The sequence below is a fragment of the Borostomias antarcticus genome (assembly GCF_949987555.1).
Source record: "Borostomias antarcticus genome assembly, chromosome: 3".
Taxonomy (NCBI): Eukaryota; Metazoa; Chordata; class Actinopteri; order Stomiiformes; family Stomiidae; genus Borostomias; species Borostomias antarcticus.
The window spans coordinates 313,329-327,604 of record NC_140236.1 but is presented as its reverse complement, the minus strand read 5'-3'; the positions used below and the strand labels follow the sequence as shown (position 1 = coordinate 327,604).

Sequence of the window (14,276 nt, the reverse complement as noted above, 5' to 3'; positions counted from 1 at the left end):
GAGAGGAACGCGAGCGAGGGACTAGGATTAGAGAGAGAAGAAAGAGGGCAGACTAACCAGACTGTGTCAACAACAGTCTTTCTCTAGAGAGACTAGTGACAGGTATCAGACTGCAGTGTGTCAGCTTCACGGTCTGGGGTAGCCTAGCTGTGAACTGCTGTGTAGAAGACAGACAGCCCCTCCCCCTGGCCCAGAAACCCCTCCCCCAGGCCCAGAAACCCCTCCCCCAGGCCAAGACAGCCCCTCCTCCTGGCCCAGAAACCACTCCCCCTGGCCCAGACAGCCCCTCCCCCTGGCCCAGAGCAGTGCGGGTGGCAGGAAGCAGGAAGTCACCCCTGAGGTGACCTGAGCAGCAGAACACAATAGAGGAGGAGGGTCCCTCCAGAGAGCCGGCGCTCAGGTGACCTGACTGACCTGTTCCCTTCAGGACACGACCTCAGATTAATACAGGCTCTCTATGAGAGCACTAGAACCCACTAGAACCCACTAGAACCCACTAGAACCCACTCCACTGAGGAAGGCCCATCACTGTCACATCATCAGCGCCACAAAGCTTCAGGTTACAAAGCGGCCATTATTTCACAGCAGTGCCGTTCAAGAGCTCTTATTTCTCAATGTGTTTTTATTGAGTTATCAGAGCTCTTATTTCTCAATGTGTTTTTATTGAGTTATCAGAGCTCTTATTTCTCAATGTGTTTTTATTGAGTTATCAGTAGAGCTCTTATTTCTCGATGTGTTTTTATTGAGTTATCAGTAGAGCTCTCACTCCCGTCTCTACTGTGGAAAGAAGAGCCAGGGGAGAAAGTCTCTACCCCCCTCCTGACGTCAACAGGCCTGTATTATTCAGGGAACATTTAACAATGGGACAGGAGGACATGTGGTACAGTAACAAAAGAAGGGTTGGAGATTTACCCCCCCCCATGCATGGCTGGAACAGAGAGTTGACCCACTTCAGAATGACAACAATGAGATTTGGAGGAAAACGAGTTAGTCTGTCTCGCTGCAGAGCCCCATGCACGATCCATGTAAACAAAACAACACAGAAAACAGAAAACCACAGAAAACAACAAACCACAGAAAACAACAAGCTACAGGGGAGTGACTCAAAGCTGTCAGATTGAGAAGTGGGAGTGTTTCTCCCTTTAGAGAGTGGGAGGATCAGTCAGACAGAATAGGACCGTCTGCAGGGAAATGTACCGTTCTGAGTTCCCTCTCATACTGCAGGACAGAGAAATGAACCGTTCTGAGTTCCCTCTCATACTGCAGGACAGAGAAATGTACCGTTCTTAGTTCCCTCTCATACTGCAGGACAGAGAAATGTTCCGTTCTTAGTTCCCTCTCATACTGCAGGACAGAGAATTGCTCCGTTCTGAGTTCCCTCTCATACTGCAGGACAGAGAATTGCTCCGTTCTGAGTTCCCTCTCATACTGCAGGACAGAGAAATGTACCGTTCTTAGTTCCCTCTCATACTGCAGGACAGAGAATTGCTCCGTTCTGAGTTCCCTCTCATACTGCAGGACAGAGAATTGCTCCGTTCTGAGTTCCCTCTCATACTGCAGGACAGAGAAATGAACCGTTCTTAGTTCCCTCTCATACTGCAGGACAGTATGTGAGCTGTGCTTGTTGGATTGTATGCTGTCAGGGCGCAATCCTCAGCAGGGCGGGTCTAGTTGAGGCTGGTTGGGGGCTGGTTGGGGGCTGGTTGGAGGCTGGTTGGGGGCTGGTTGGGGGCTGGTTGGGGGCTGGTTGGGGTCTGGTTGGGGTCTGGTTGAGGCTGGTTGAGGCTGGTTGGGGCTGGTTGGGGGCTGGTTGGGTCTGGTTGGGGGCTGGTTGAGGCTGGTTGGGGGCTGGTTGGGGGCTGGTTGGGGCTGGTTGGGGGCTGGTTGGGGGCTGGTGGGGGGCTGGTGGGGGGCTGGTGGGGGGCTGGTGGGGGGCTGGTTGGGGGCTGGTTGGGGGCTGGTTGAGGCCTGGTTAGGGGCTGGTGGGGGGCTGGTGGGGGGCTGGTGGGGGGCTGGTGGGGGGCTGGTTGGGGGCTGGTGGGGGGCTGGTTGGGGGCTGGTTGGGGGCTGGTTGGGGGCTGGTTGAGGCTGGTTGAGGCTTGGTTGGGGGCTGGTTGAGGCCTGGTTAGGGGCTGGTTGAGGCTGGTTGGGGGCTGGTTGAGGCTGGTTGGGGCCTGGTGGGGGGCTGGTGGGGGGCTGGTGGGGGGCTGGTGGGGGGCTGGTGGGGGGCTGGTTGAGGCCTGGTTAGGGGCTGGTTGGGTCTGGTTGGGGGCTGGTGGGGGGCTGGTTGGGGGCTGGTTGGGGGCTGGTTGGAGGCTGGTTGGGGGCTGGTGGGGGGCTGGTTGGAGGCTGGTTGGGGTCTGGTTGGGGGCTGGTTGGGGGCTGGTGGGGGGCTGGTGGGGGGCTGGTTGGGGCTGGTTGGAGGCTGGTTGGGGGCTGGTGGGGGTCTGGTGGGGGTCTGGTTGGGGGCTGGTGGGGGGCTGGTTGGGGGCTGGTTGGGGCTGGTTGGGGGCTGGTTGAGGCTGGTTGGAGGCTGGTTGGGGGCTGGTTGAGGCTGGTTGGGGGCTGGTTGAGGCTGGTTGGAGGCTGGTTGGGGGCTGGTTGAGGCTGGTTGGGGGCTGGTTGGGTCTGGTTGGGGTCTGGTTGGGGCTGGTGGGGGGCTGGTTGGGGGCTGGTTGAGGCTGGTTGGGGGCTGGTTGAGGCTGGTTGGGGGCTGGTTGAGGCTGGTTGGGGGCTGGTTGGGTCTGGTTGGGGGCCGGTTGGGGGCTGGTTGAGGCTGGTTGGGTCTGGTTGAGGCTGGTTGGAGGCTGGTTGGGTCTGGTTGAGGCTTGGTTGGGGGCTGGTTGGGGGCTGGTTGGAGGCTGGTTGGGGGCTGGTTGGAGGCTGGTTGGGGGCTGGTTGGAGGCTGGTTGGGCGCTGGTTGGAGGCTGGTTGGGGGCTGGTTGGAGGCTGGTTGGGGGCTGGTTGGAGGCTGGTTGGGGGCTGGTTGGAGGCTGGTTGGGGGCTGGTTGGAGGCTGGTTGGTGCCACTAGGCCCATTCTATCTAGTCCACTAGGCCCGTTCTATCTAGTCCACTAGGCCCGTTCTATCTAGTAGGCCCGTTCTATCACTTCCTCCACAGAAGGTCCTTAAAAAACAAAATACCATATTTAATCCTCAAAGACTAAAGAGCCTGAGTCAGAGCTGTTGACCCCGCCCCCAGTAGAAGATTCCCTGAGTCAGAGCTTCTGACCCCGCCCCCAGTAGAAGAATTCCCTGAGGTCAGAGCTTCTGACCCCGCCCCCAGTAGAAGATTCCCTGAGGTCAGAGCTTCTGACCCCGCCCCCAGTAGAAGAATCCCTGAGGTCAGCGACTCAAGTGTTTCACAACCTGTCCGATGCAAAATGGCACAGAACAAATGAAACAAGAATTTATTTGGGGAAATCCCTCTGTAATTCTGTAAGACTTTAATGCCAGGCCAGTTGTGATGAGATGCATTCCCAGCAGCTAGGCTAGCTCGGTTAAAGAAATCAAATCAAATCAAACTTTACAGTATATGTGTAGCACATATCATACACAGAGGCAACACAATGCGCTTTATAGAGAGCAATGGGTGGGGGGGGCATAGGTCAAAGAAAGAAAGTTATGCAACTTTGTTAATGAGTAGAATGATGGGATGGACTCATTCACACCAGGCCAGATCAATCAAGCCAATACAGGGACGCCCTTCGGTGGTTTGACCTCTAACCTCAGACTAGCCTAGTTCATGAAACTGTATCACTGGATCATTCACTCAATATGGTCAGCCTCATGGGTTCAGGGTTCAGGGTTCACCCTAACCCTATTACTACATCCATGGGTCAGCCTCATGGGTTCAGGGTTCAGGGTTAACCCTAACCCTATTAACACATCCAAGGGTCAGCCTCATGGGTTCAGGGTTCAGGGTTAACCCTAACCCTATTAATACATCCAAGGGTCAGCCTCATGGGTTCAGGGTTCAGGGCTAACCCTAACCCTATTAACACATCCATGGGTCAGCCTCATGGGTTCAGGGTTCAGGGTTCAGGGTTAACCCTAACCCTATTAATACATCCATGGGTCAGCCTCATGGGTTCAGGGTTCAGGGTTAACCCTAACCCTATTAACACATCCAAGGGTCAGCCTCATGGGTTCAGGGTTCAGGGTTAACCCTAACCCTATTAACACATCCATGGGTCAGCCTCATCTGGGGGTCAATTAAGAACGTTTGGAAAGACAGCGAACACACTGCCGTGCATGTGACAGTGAGACGCTTCTCTGAACAGCTTGAGGGTGTTCTCACACACACACACACACACATACACACACACACACACACACACACACACACACACACACACACACACACACACACACACACACACACACACACACACACAGCATTTCTTCAGCAAACACAGTTGTTTCTTCTGTCACATTTACAAACCATTTATAGTCAGAAGATGTGGTCCTGGTCCAGGCTGGTATAGGGGCTGGTACCGCCCTGCCTGGTCCAGGCTGGTATAGGGGCCGGTACCCCCCTGCCTGGTCCAGGCTGGTATAGGGGCTGGTACCGCCCTGCCTGGTCCAGGTTCATATAGGGGCCCGTACCGCCCTGCCTGGTCCAGGCTGGTATAGGAGCCGGTACCGCCCTGCCTGGTCCAGGCTGGTATAGGGGCCGGTACCACCCTGCCTGGTCCAGGCTGGTATAGGGGCTGGTACCGCCCTGCCTGGTCCAGGCTGGTATAGGGGCTGGTACCGCCCTGCCTGGTCCAGGCTGGTATAGGGGCCGGTACCGCCCAGCCAGGGACCATTCACTCACTGCTCCACAGGCTTTTTCACTCGGTCGGATCACCGCATCTACAGACAATATTATTCTGTTACTCACCAAAGTGAGATCTTTTAAAAGATCCTCTCTGAGGGGGATACAGTTGCAGCCCTCCACCTTTTATATAAAAAGCATGTTTTGCACTTAAATATCATCATATTTATAACATCCACTAGTGTCCACTAGCCTGGCTTCCCTGATCACGTGATCTCTCTCCACATACAGAAACAGCCTGTGAGATCACGTGATCAGGGTCCTGAAGCCAGGCTGGAGACTAGAATAGCTACATGAATGGATAGCACTGGATATGTGCTATTTAAGTGCAAAAAATGAAAAAGAATTTCAATTCAACAATTGTAGCCACCTTGGAGAAAAGGCTTTCAGCTTTTGAAAAATGATATTGTAGGTGCGGTAATGTAGACTGAGTGAAGAAAGTCTTTGGCACAGGCAAGGCGGGACACCGGGGTACAGCCCAGAACAGCATAGCCCACCCACCTGGACCAGGGCTAAAGAACCCACCTGGACCAGGGCTAAAGAACCCACCTGGACCAGGGCTAAAGAACAACCCACCTGGACCAGGGCTAAAGAACCCACCTGGACCAGGGCTAAAGAACAACCCACCTGGACCAGGGCTAGAGAACATGGAGGTTAGCAAAATGACACCTACACTAAAAACCTGTTTCAGACTATTCCATTAAACAACCACAATGATCACTCTCTCCTCAAGCTGCCTGAACGGCTCCTTAGGAAACCCTATGAAATGATGAGAAACCACAGAAGCACAATACCCCTCTTCATCTGGGACAAGATACATGAGACACCACGCCATGAGACACCACGCCATGAGACACCACGCCATGAGACACCATGAGACACCACGCCATGAGACACCATGAGACACCCTGCCATGAGACACCACGCCATGAGACACCCCGCCATGAGACACCCTGCCATGAGACACCCCGCCATGAGACACCCCGCCATGAGACACCCTGAGACACCCCGCCATGAGACACCACGCCATGAGACACCACGCCATGAGACACCACGCCATGAGACACCATGAGACACCCCGCCATGAGACACCCTGCCATGAGACACCCCGCCATGAGACACCCCGCCATGAGACACCACGCCATGAGACACCACGCCATGAGACACCCTGCCATGAGACACCCTGAGACACCACGCCATGAGACACCACGCCATGAGACACCCCGCCATGAGACACCCCGCCATGAGACACCACGCCATGAGACACCACGCCATGAGACACCATGAGACACCACGCCATGAGACACCATGAGACACCATGAGACACCACGCCATGAGACACCACGCCATGAGACACCCTGCCATGAGACACCACGCCATGCTCTCTAAACATGCAACGTACCGTGTGATCAGACTAGAGCATGTTATTGGCGCGTACGGTAGATTAGAGCATGTTATTGGCGCGTACGGTAGATTAGAGCATGTTATTGGCGTGTACGGTAGATTAGAGCATGTTATTGGCGCGTACGGTAGATTAGAGCATGTTATTGGCGTGTACGGTAGATTAGAGCATGTTATTGGCGCGTACGGTGCCATACATGCACATCTGCTTGGAACAGGGAAGGCTGAGCATGGAGAGCGCTGTGGGTCCACAGGGTTGAAGTTCACATCCGTGCGCTCTGTTGTAACCGAGCAGTGCTAAGGTCCAACAGCTCTCCATCTGGGGCCAAGTCAAACTCACAGGGATAGCTGGTATATTCAGGTATATTCACCAGACAGGATTTATACATCAAGGCTTTGTTAGAATACAATCAAGGGGGCGGAGGCTGTGTGTGCAAACAAACAACAACAACAACAACTTTAGGACTGACATTATGGCAGCCTGTAAGTAATACAGTTCTAGTAATGTTGTTGTTGTTTTTGTGTTTTGCTCTGGCTGTTTTGGGTTGTTGTTGTAGAATGTCTAGTTGTGTCTAGTTGTGCTGTCTCAGCTGTGGTGGGTCTTATTGTTGGATGCGGCCTGGCCCTTTGGCCGTCCGCCATCTTCACTGTCCTCACATCAAGGTCCATCCTCACAGCAAGGTGGACATTAGTCTGGACTTTATCGTGATATCCTTGATAATGTTTTTAAGCTGTTCTGTAATCATCAGTTTTTACTTCATTATGGCCAAATAAGCTTAAACTAAACAAAATATATAGTCAACACAATCATGATCATAACCAGGAGCCCGAGCCAGGTGCAGAACAGCCCTGGTCCTGGTCGGTGTGCTATGGGGGGGCTCCATCCGGGAACCCGCCCTGCCAGGGACCAGAGACCAGAGACCCAGCACTGCGCCCTAGACTCGGTCTACATATACAGGATCATTTACCCCCAAATGTCCCCCAATTTGTCATAACGTATGAAATACAGAAATAAGTGGAAACTTCAAGCGTTTTCTTGAACTGCCATTCTGACATTAAAGCTAGACCTAAGTGGTCTACGTCCTGTTTGCCTGTAGATGTAAACTAGCCTAGTTCTCAATTTCAAAGACAGGCTACTTACGATAGTCTCTCGAACACGGTTGTGGAAAAGTTGCTCTCTAATTGACACGTCGTCTGCTTCCATCCTCTTCAGCGACCATAGCCAAAGAATCAAAACACAATGAAACAGAACCCTCCTAATTAAAAGCAGTGGGAAGGGAAAACAGACCAGGAAGACAGGACAGCATCTCTTTCTGTGAGAGACAGTGCTGCTGAGACAGTGCTGCTGGGGGTTGCGAGCAGCTATCTGAGGGTTCAGCATGGGACCGTGATCAATGAGCCCGAAGGGGGCGGGGAAAGGGGCGGAGCATGGGACCGTGATCAATGAGCCCGAAGGGGGCGGGGAAAGGGGCGGAGCATGGGACCGTGATCAATGAGCCCGAAGGGGGCGGGGAAAGGGGCGGAGCATGGGACCGTGATCAATGAGCCCGAAGGGGGCGGGGAAAGGGGCGGGGAAAGGGGCGGAGCATGAGACCGGTGATCAATGAGCCCGGAGGGGGCGGGGAAAGGGGCGGAGCATGGGAGGAGCGGACGCCCTGTGGAGGCATGCGCGGTGCACGAGCTCCCTCTCTGGATACAATATCAACGTTCGAATTTCCTGTTACATTATGACGTAGGCTACTGTATGGACGAGGATCCTGCACCTGCATGAAATATAAATGATTGGTTGGATGAGTCCTCAAAAGGACACAACTATGATTGGCAGATCAAACTTCCTTGAGAGGTGATTGGTTGCAAACATTGGCAGTGCAAATTCATTCAAGCGTTCAGCAAAGTGCTTTGCTTTAAGTTTGTCAAATGAATAAAACGTGAGACTGTAACATACCCTGCTGGACACTGAAATAATATCCCATATACTGAGTTTATAATGTTCAAACAACACGTTCTTATCACTGCAGCTGACCTGAAAGAGCTCGGGTCAATTAACTTTATACCGGGTCAAGTCAATGCGCAGTGACAATTTCATTGTCATCATCCAAAGTCCATACAACTGATGCAACCGCATGCTCTAAAAGACGGAAGTTATACTGGAGATAGAAGGTTTTTTGGGGTAAGCTTCAAACAATTTGGAAATCTATTGTCAAAAAGTATTCAATAACATAGTAATGGTGTGCTCATTTGCATAACTTCAAGTAGCTTGTAGATGTAGCTGCTGAGGTCAGGTCTGTCACGTCATGTGAGCACCTAGTGGACTATGGAGGGGGCTCATGTCTTCTAATCTTATAGGATACACAGTGTGAATAGGACTCTATTTAGGACAATAAACATAATGACAAAGATGCTTATTTAGTATTTTGATTTTATGATGGATTGAATCTATTGGATGATCTTGTCATTAGTCTGCCTGAAATGACAACATCATGCTTTTAAACACACACACACACACACACAAATACACACAGATTATATGTAGATGTTACACATAAAGTCCACCACCGTGCTTTTACACACATTTATGTTAAATAAAATCCTGTCCTTCCCATAATTCATCCTTCTTCCTTCATGCACGGCAGCTCTCCTCATCCAGGATGTCAGGTGAGACTCATCTGGTGTAGAGTTCATCCCCCGAGGTTCTGCCATGGCTAAGAGCGTGACGGTCACCTACGCCCTGTGGGCGGTGGCTGGACCCTTGGGCCTGCATCATCTGTACCTGGGAAGAGACAGCCACGCGCTGCTGTGGATGCTGACGTTCGGAGGCTTCGGGGTGGGCTGGGCCCGGGAGTTCCTGCGCCTCCCTGCCTACGTGGACGAGGCCAACCGGGAGGCCGGGGGGGCGAGGAGGCGGTCGGCGGAGCCCCCTCCCGTGGGTCCGGTCCGCTTCGCTGGCCAGGTCTGCGTGGGGATCTACTTCGGCACGGTGGCCCTCATCGGCCTGAACACTCTGAGTTTCTTCTACCTGCTGGTCCTGCCGCTGTGTGTGGGCGCCGGGGTGCACCTGGTGTCCAGCGTGGGCCAGCAGACCTCAGACCTGCAGAAGACCCTGACCGCCTGCGTCCTCACCTCCCCCGTCTTCTACGGCAGCAGCCTGTCCCCTCTGCCCATCAGCCTGGCCGCCAGCATCACGGCCGCCCAGCACCGCCGGTTCAAACCCACCCGGGCCCCCGGGACTCACCAGGACCTGGGTCGGTTCCACCGTCTATTCACTTTCACCACTGAGGGTCGTATCTTATATATCTCATATCTTATATATCTCATATCTTATATATCTCATATCTTCATCAAAGCCTTTAGAACACTTTTTTTTAACTGTACCTTTATAACAATTATTTATTGTTTATTTATTTTATAACATTGTTACTCTATTACAGTATGCCAGGCCCATTGTGTCTTTCACATGATGCCAGTACTTCATCGGTCTGAATATTAATAACGTTTCTAAATGGTCCTTGTCCTTGTGAGTTGTTGTGACGTGTCTTGCTGTGGTCCAGGTCCCCGGCTGTACCTGCTGGCCCTGGCCTGGCTGGCCTTCTCCGCCCCGCTGGCGTTCTGCATCTTCCACAACACCACGGCCACCCTCTACTACCTCTCCGACTGCCTGGCCGCGCTGCTGGACATGTTCTGGTTCTTCCCCGGGCTGCGAGGGGTGGTGGAGTACACCCTGCTGATCCCCTACCGGCTCCTGCGCCTCCTCACCGGAGGAGGGCACGCCGAGGACGCCTGGAGGACGGTGCTGGACATCCTGCTCCGAGACTACAGCCAGAGAGAGAAACACGCGCTGCAAGTGAGTGGTCATTGGGACAGGCAACAACAACAAAACACAATTCTCATTTCTGTCATGTCCTTATTTTGTGTTTGTCATGTTTCTATCAATATCTCTGACAATACCTCGCCTATTTGATGTTTCACAATTTCTTTATTGGAGATTATAAATAGGCAACCTAGGTAGGATTTCTAATTACAGTAAGATTTCCTGTCCGATAGCCTACTGCCCAGGGACTGCAGGGATAATGAACATAGGCCTACTTCTACTTACGTTAGCATACTAGGCTATTGGATAATGAACATAGGCCTACAGTACTTCTACTTACGTTAGCATACTAGGCTATTGGATGTACGTTTCAGGTGTTGTCGTTGGGCGAAGAGGCCTCTGTGGAGGACATCACTCAAAGCTACAGGGAGCTGGTGAAGGTGTGGCATCCAGACCACAACCCCAGACAGGAGGAAGAGGCCCAGAGGATGTTCATAGAGATCCAGGAAGCCTACGAGATCCTGCTCCGAAGACACAAGTCCCACCGACACGCTGGCACTCGATGAGACTGGAAGGGGGCCTATTCCATAGAGATACCATGAAGAGAAATGCCATGTGTGCTCAAATGGAGGGTTGCTGTCTCAATGCTTTGCAGCCATCTTGTGGCAAGTTAGAGAACATCAGTTTTGTTCGGAATTCTGACAAATGTTTATGAGATATATTTAGGGCTGTAACGATTACAAATTTTGCTAGACGATTAATTGTCTCAGAAATAATAGCGATTAATAACATAATTGTCGAAAAAAGATTTTTGTCTTTGTACGTTGAGTAGAGGACCTAATGCACCTGCGTGACTGTTCTTGTTTTAGGGGGGTGCGCTTGCAAAGCCTGTCCTGGTGGGAGGGTTCAGGTACCAGAAGGGTTCTTGAGATGTGGCGTTTTATATGTTAAAAACATACAGGGGAACTACAGCAGGTCTATTCCTGCTACTGATGTGTTTTAACACTTCAACAAAGGCCTATCATTTGAGTGAGTGGTGAGTGAGGACTGAGAGAGAGAGAGAGAGAGAGAGAGAGAGAGAGAGAGAGAGAGAGAGAGAGAGAGAGAAAGAGTGAGAGAAAGAGAGAGGAGTGAGTGAGTGAGAGAGCGAGCTATAAGCTGAGCAGAGAGGAGGGTTGAGTCCCAGCTCCCAGACCAGAGAGGAGGGTTGAGTCCCAGCTCCCAGACCAGAGAGGAGGGTTGAGTCCCAGCTCCCAGACCAGAGAGGAGGGTTTGGGTAGGCTAGGCTACTTGCTGGCTTTGTTAGTTAACTATCTTGCTTCTAGAACCTCTCATACACAACAGCCACTGTCTGGAAGTGCAACCATTATGAAAGTGTACACTGTTAGTGCTCGGTTTAAACATTAGCAATAAAAAATAAAAACAAAGCATAATCACGGTTTTAAAAAATAATTGCGATTATGCCACATAATTGCGGTTTGGTGATTATGTAGGCCTAATTGTTACAGGTCTAGATATATTAGTTGAACGATTTCAGTGTTGAACATAAACCTGTCTCATAAAGTTGTCAATGATCTGGTCTCTTCTCTGCTTCAGTGATTTCACATTATTTGGCTAAATGGCATTTGGAGATGCCAACAATTCACTATCGTTGAAAAATATCACTAAAGTTAAAATATCACTAAAGTTCACCACAGAAACCATCCTGATACTGATCCGGCCAGCAGAAGATACTGAAGAAGCAACATTTGAAAGTAGCCTAATGTTTAATAGCCTATTGCTGCAACAACAGCACGGCATGGACAAGTCGTAGCCTATAGGGTTAGGGTTAGGGGGTTAGGGTTAGGGGGTTAGGGTTAGGGTTAGGGTTAGGGTTAGCTGAGCCGGTTAGCTATAGCTTATGACTCAAGCTTTCATTGTGCGTAGATGTTTTCTCAAGCTCTGTAAAACTCGGGTGTTCCTCAACACTTCTCCCATGCTTGGAGTTCGCTTCCTGAGTGCGTTCTCTGTACTGCTTCAGTATACGAGTGCGTTCTCTGTACTGCTTCAGTATACGAGTGCGTTCTCTGTACTGCTTCAGTATACGAGTGCGTTCTCTGTACTGCTTCAGTATACGAGTGCGTTCTCTGTACTGCTTCAGTATACGAGTGCGTTCTCTGTACTGCTTCAGTATACGAGTGCGTTCTCTGTACTGCTTCAGTATACGAGTGCGTTCTCTGTACTGCTTCAGTGTGTGAGTGCGTTCTCTGTACTGCTTCAGTGTGTGCGAGTGCGTGCCAAGACTTCCCCGCTCTCCCGTGCCCTAAAATGACATCTCTAAGTACGAAAGGTTAACGTATCATAAACACACATTATCATAATACAGCCGCCATTATTTTCAAAAGGTCACGTTCGCAGAGCATTGTGGGGGTTTCCCTTGTGCGCTCCATGGACGCGCTCGCTCTTGTTCGGAGAGGTTCGCGCAGATGCCATGGACGCGTTAAAGAGCTCGACGCGCGCTCCAGATCTGGGTCAGATGTAGGGTTAGGGTTAGCTCGACGCGCGCTCCAGATCTGGGTCAGATGTAGGGTTAGGGTTAGCTCGACGCGCGCTCCAGATCTGGGTCAGATGTAGGGTTAGGGTTAGGGTTAGCTCGACGCGCGCTCCAGATCTGGGTCAGATGTAGGGTTAGGGTTAGCTCGACGCGCGCGCCAGATAGGGTCAGATGTAGGGTTAGGGTTAGCTCCACGCGCGCTCCAGATAGGGTCAGATGTAGGGTTAGAGTTAGGGTTAGCTCCACGCGCGCTCCAGATAGGGTCAGATGTAGGGTTAGGGTTAGCTCGACGCGCGCTCCAGATCTGGGTCAGATGTAGGGTTAGGGTTAGCTCGACGCGCGCTCCAGATCTGGGTCAGATGTAGGGTTAGGGTTAGCTCGACGCGCGCTCCAGATCTGGGTCAGATGTAGGGTTAGGGTTAGCTCGACGCGCGCGCCAGATAGGGTCAGATGTAGGGTTAGGGTTAGCTCCACGCGCGCTCCAGATAGGGTCAGATGTAGGGTTAGAGTTAGGGTTAGCTCCACGCGCGCTCCAGATAGGGTCAGATGTAGGGTTAGGGTTAGCTCGACGCGCGCTCCAGATAGGGTCAGATGTAGGGTTAGGGTTAGGGTTAGCTCGACGCGCGCTCCAGATCTGGGTCAGATGTAGGGTTAGGGTTAGGGTTAGCTCCACGCGCGCTCCAGATCTGGGTCAGATGTAGGGTTAGGGTTAGCACGAAGCGCGCTCCAGATCTGGGTCAGATGTAGGGTTAGGGTTAGGGTTAGCTCCACGCGCGCTCCAGATCTGGGTCAGATGTAGGGTTAGGGTTAGCTCGACGCGCGCTCCAGATCTGGGTCAGATGTAGGGTTAGGGTTAGGGTTAGCTCGACGTGCGCTCCAGATCTGGGTCAGATGTAGGGTTAGGGTTAGCTCCACGCGCGCTCCAGATCTGGGTCAGATGTAGGGTTAGGGTTAGCTCGACGCGCGCTCCAGATCTGGGTCAGATGTAGGGTTAGGGTTAGGGTTAGCTCGACGCGCGCTCCAGATCTGGGTCAGATGTAGGGTTAGGGTTAGCTCCACGCGCGCTCCAGATCTGGGTCAGATGTAGGGTTAGGGTTAGCTCGACGCGCGCTCCAGATCTGGGTCAGATGTAGGGTTAGGGTTAGCTCGAGGCGTGCTCCAGATCTGGGTCAGATGTAGGGTTAGGGTTAGCTCGACGCGCGCTCCAGATCTGGGTCAGATGTAGGGTTAGGGTTAGGGTTAGCTCGACGCGCGCTCCAGATCTGGGTCAGATGTAGGGTTAGGGTTAGGGTTAGCTCGACGCGCGCTCCAGATCTGGGTCAGATGTAGGGTTAGGGTTAGGGTTAGCATGACGCGCGCTCCAGATCTGGGTCAGATGTAGGGTTAGGGTTAGGGTTAGCTCCACGCGTGCTCCAGATCTGGGTCAGATGTAGGGTTAGGGTTAGGGTTAGCTCCACGCGCGCTCCAGATCTGGGTCAGATGTAGGGTTAGGGTTAGGGTTAGCTCCACGCGTGCTCCAGATCTGGGTCAGATGTAGGGTTAGGGTTAGGGTTAGCTCCACGCGCGCTCCAGATCTGGGTCAGATGTAGCACGCGTGTCACTTTCAAGTACGCTACTTACTACTTGATGTTATGGATGTATCGCTTTGTAAAGCCTATTTGGAAGAAGTGTGCATATTAAACTTCCCTCTGTCCCAGCATGGGCCCGGTTTACCA

The 14,276-nt window shown here is 52.2% G+C and overlaps 2 protein-coding genes across 3 annotated transcripts in view; one reads left to right on the top strand and one right to left on the bottom strand.

Moving 5' to 3' along the window:
- Nucleotides 1-7,565, bottom strand: part of lmbr1l (limb development membrane protein 1-like) — a 25,409-nt gene extending 17,844 nt beyond the window's left edge. For both annotated transcript variants that reach the window (XM_084462114.1, XM_084462115.1), the window contains exon 1: nt 7,362-7,565. In XM_084462114.1, coding sequence (XP_084318240.1) covers nt 7,362-7,424 — 63 coding nt within the window. In that variant the 5' untranslated portion in view covers nt 7,425-7,565. The remainder of the gene's footprint in view (nt 1-7,361) is intronic.
- A 750-nt stretch (nt 7,566-8,315) lies between these two features.
- Nucleotides 8,316-11,607, top strand: dnajc22 (DnaJ (Hsp40) homolog, subfamily C, member 22). The gene is made up of 4 exons (XM_084462012.1): nt 8,316-8,390; nt 8,854-9,462; nt 9,769-10,061; nt 10,403-11,607. The coding sequence occupies exons 2-4, from the start codon at nt 8,919-8,921 to the stop codon at nt 10,592-10,594; spliced, it is 1,029 nt and encodes a 342-aa protein (XP_084318138.1). The 5' UTR covers nt 8,316-8,390; nt 8,854-8,918; the 3' UTR covers nt 10,595-11,607.
- The last annotated feature ends 2,669 nt before the right edge of the window (nt 11,608-14,276 follow it).

Coding starts and splice junctions, on each gene's coding strand:
- dnajc22 (XM_084462012.1), top strand. CDS start 8,919: ATGGCTAAGAGCGTGACGGTCACCTACGCCCTGTGGGCGGTGGCTGGA. Junction 9,463..9,768: donor CGGGACTCACCAGGACCTGG/GTCGGTTCCACC, acceptor GCTGTGGTCCAG/GTCCCCGGCTGTACCTGCTG. Junction 10,062..10,402: donor GAGAGAAACACGCGCTGCAA/GTGAGTGGTCAT, acceptor TGTACGTTTCAG/GTGTTGTCGTTGGGCGAAGA.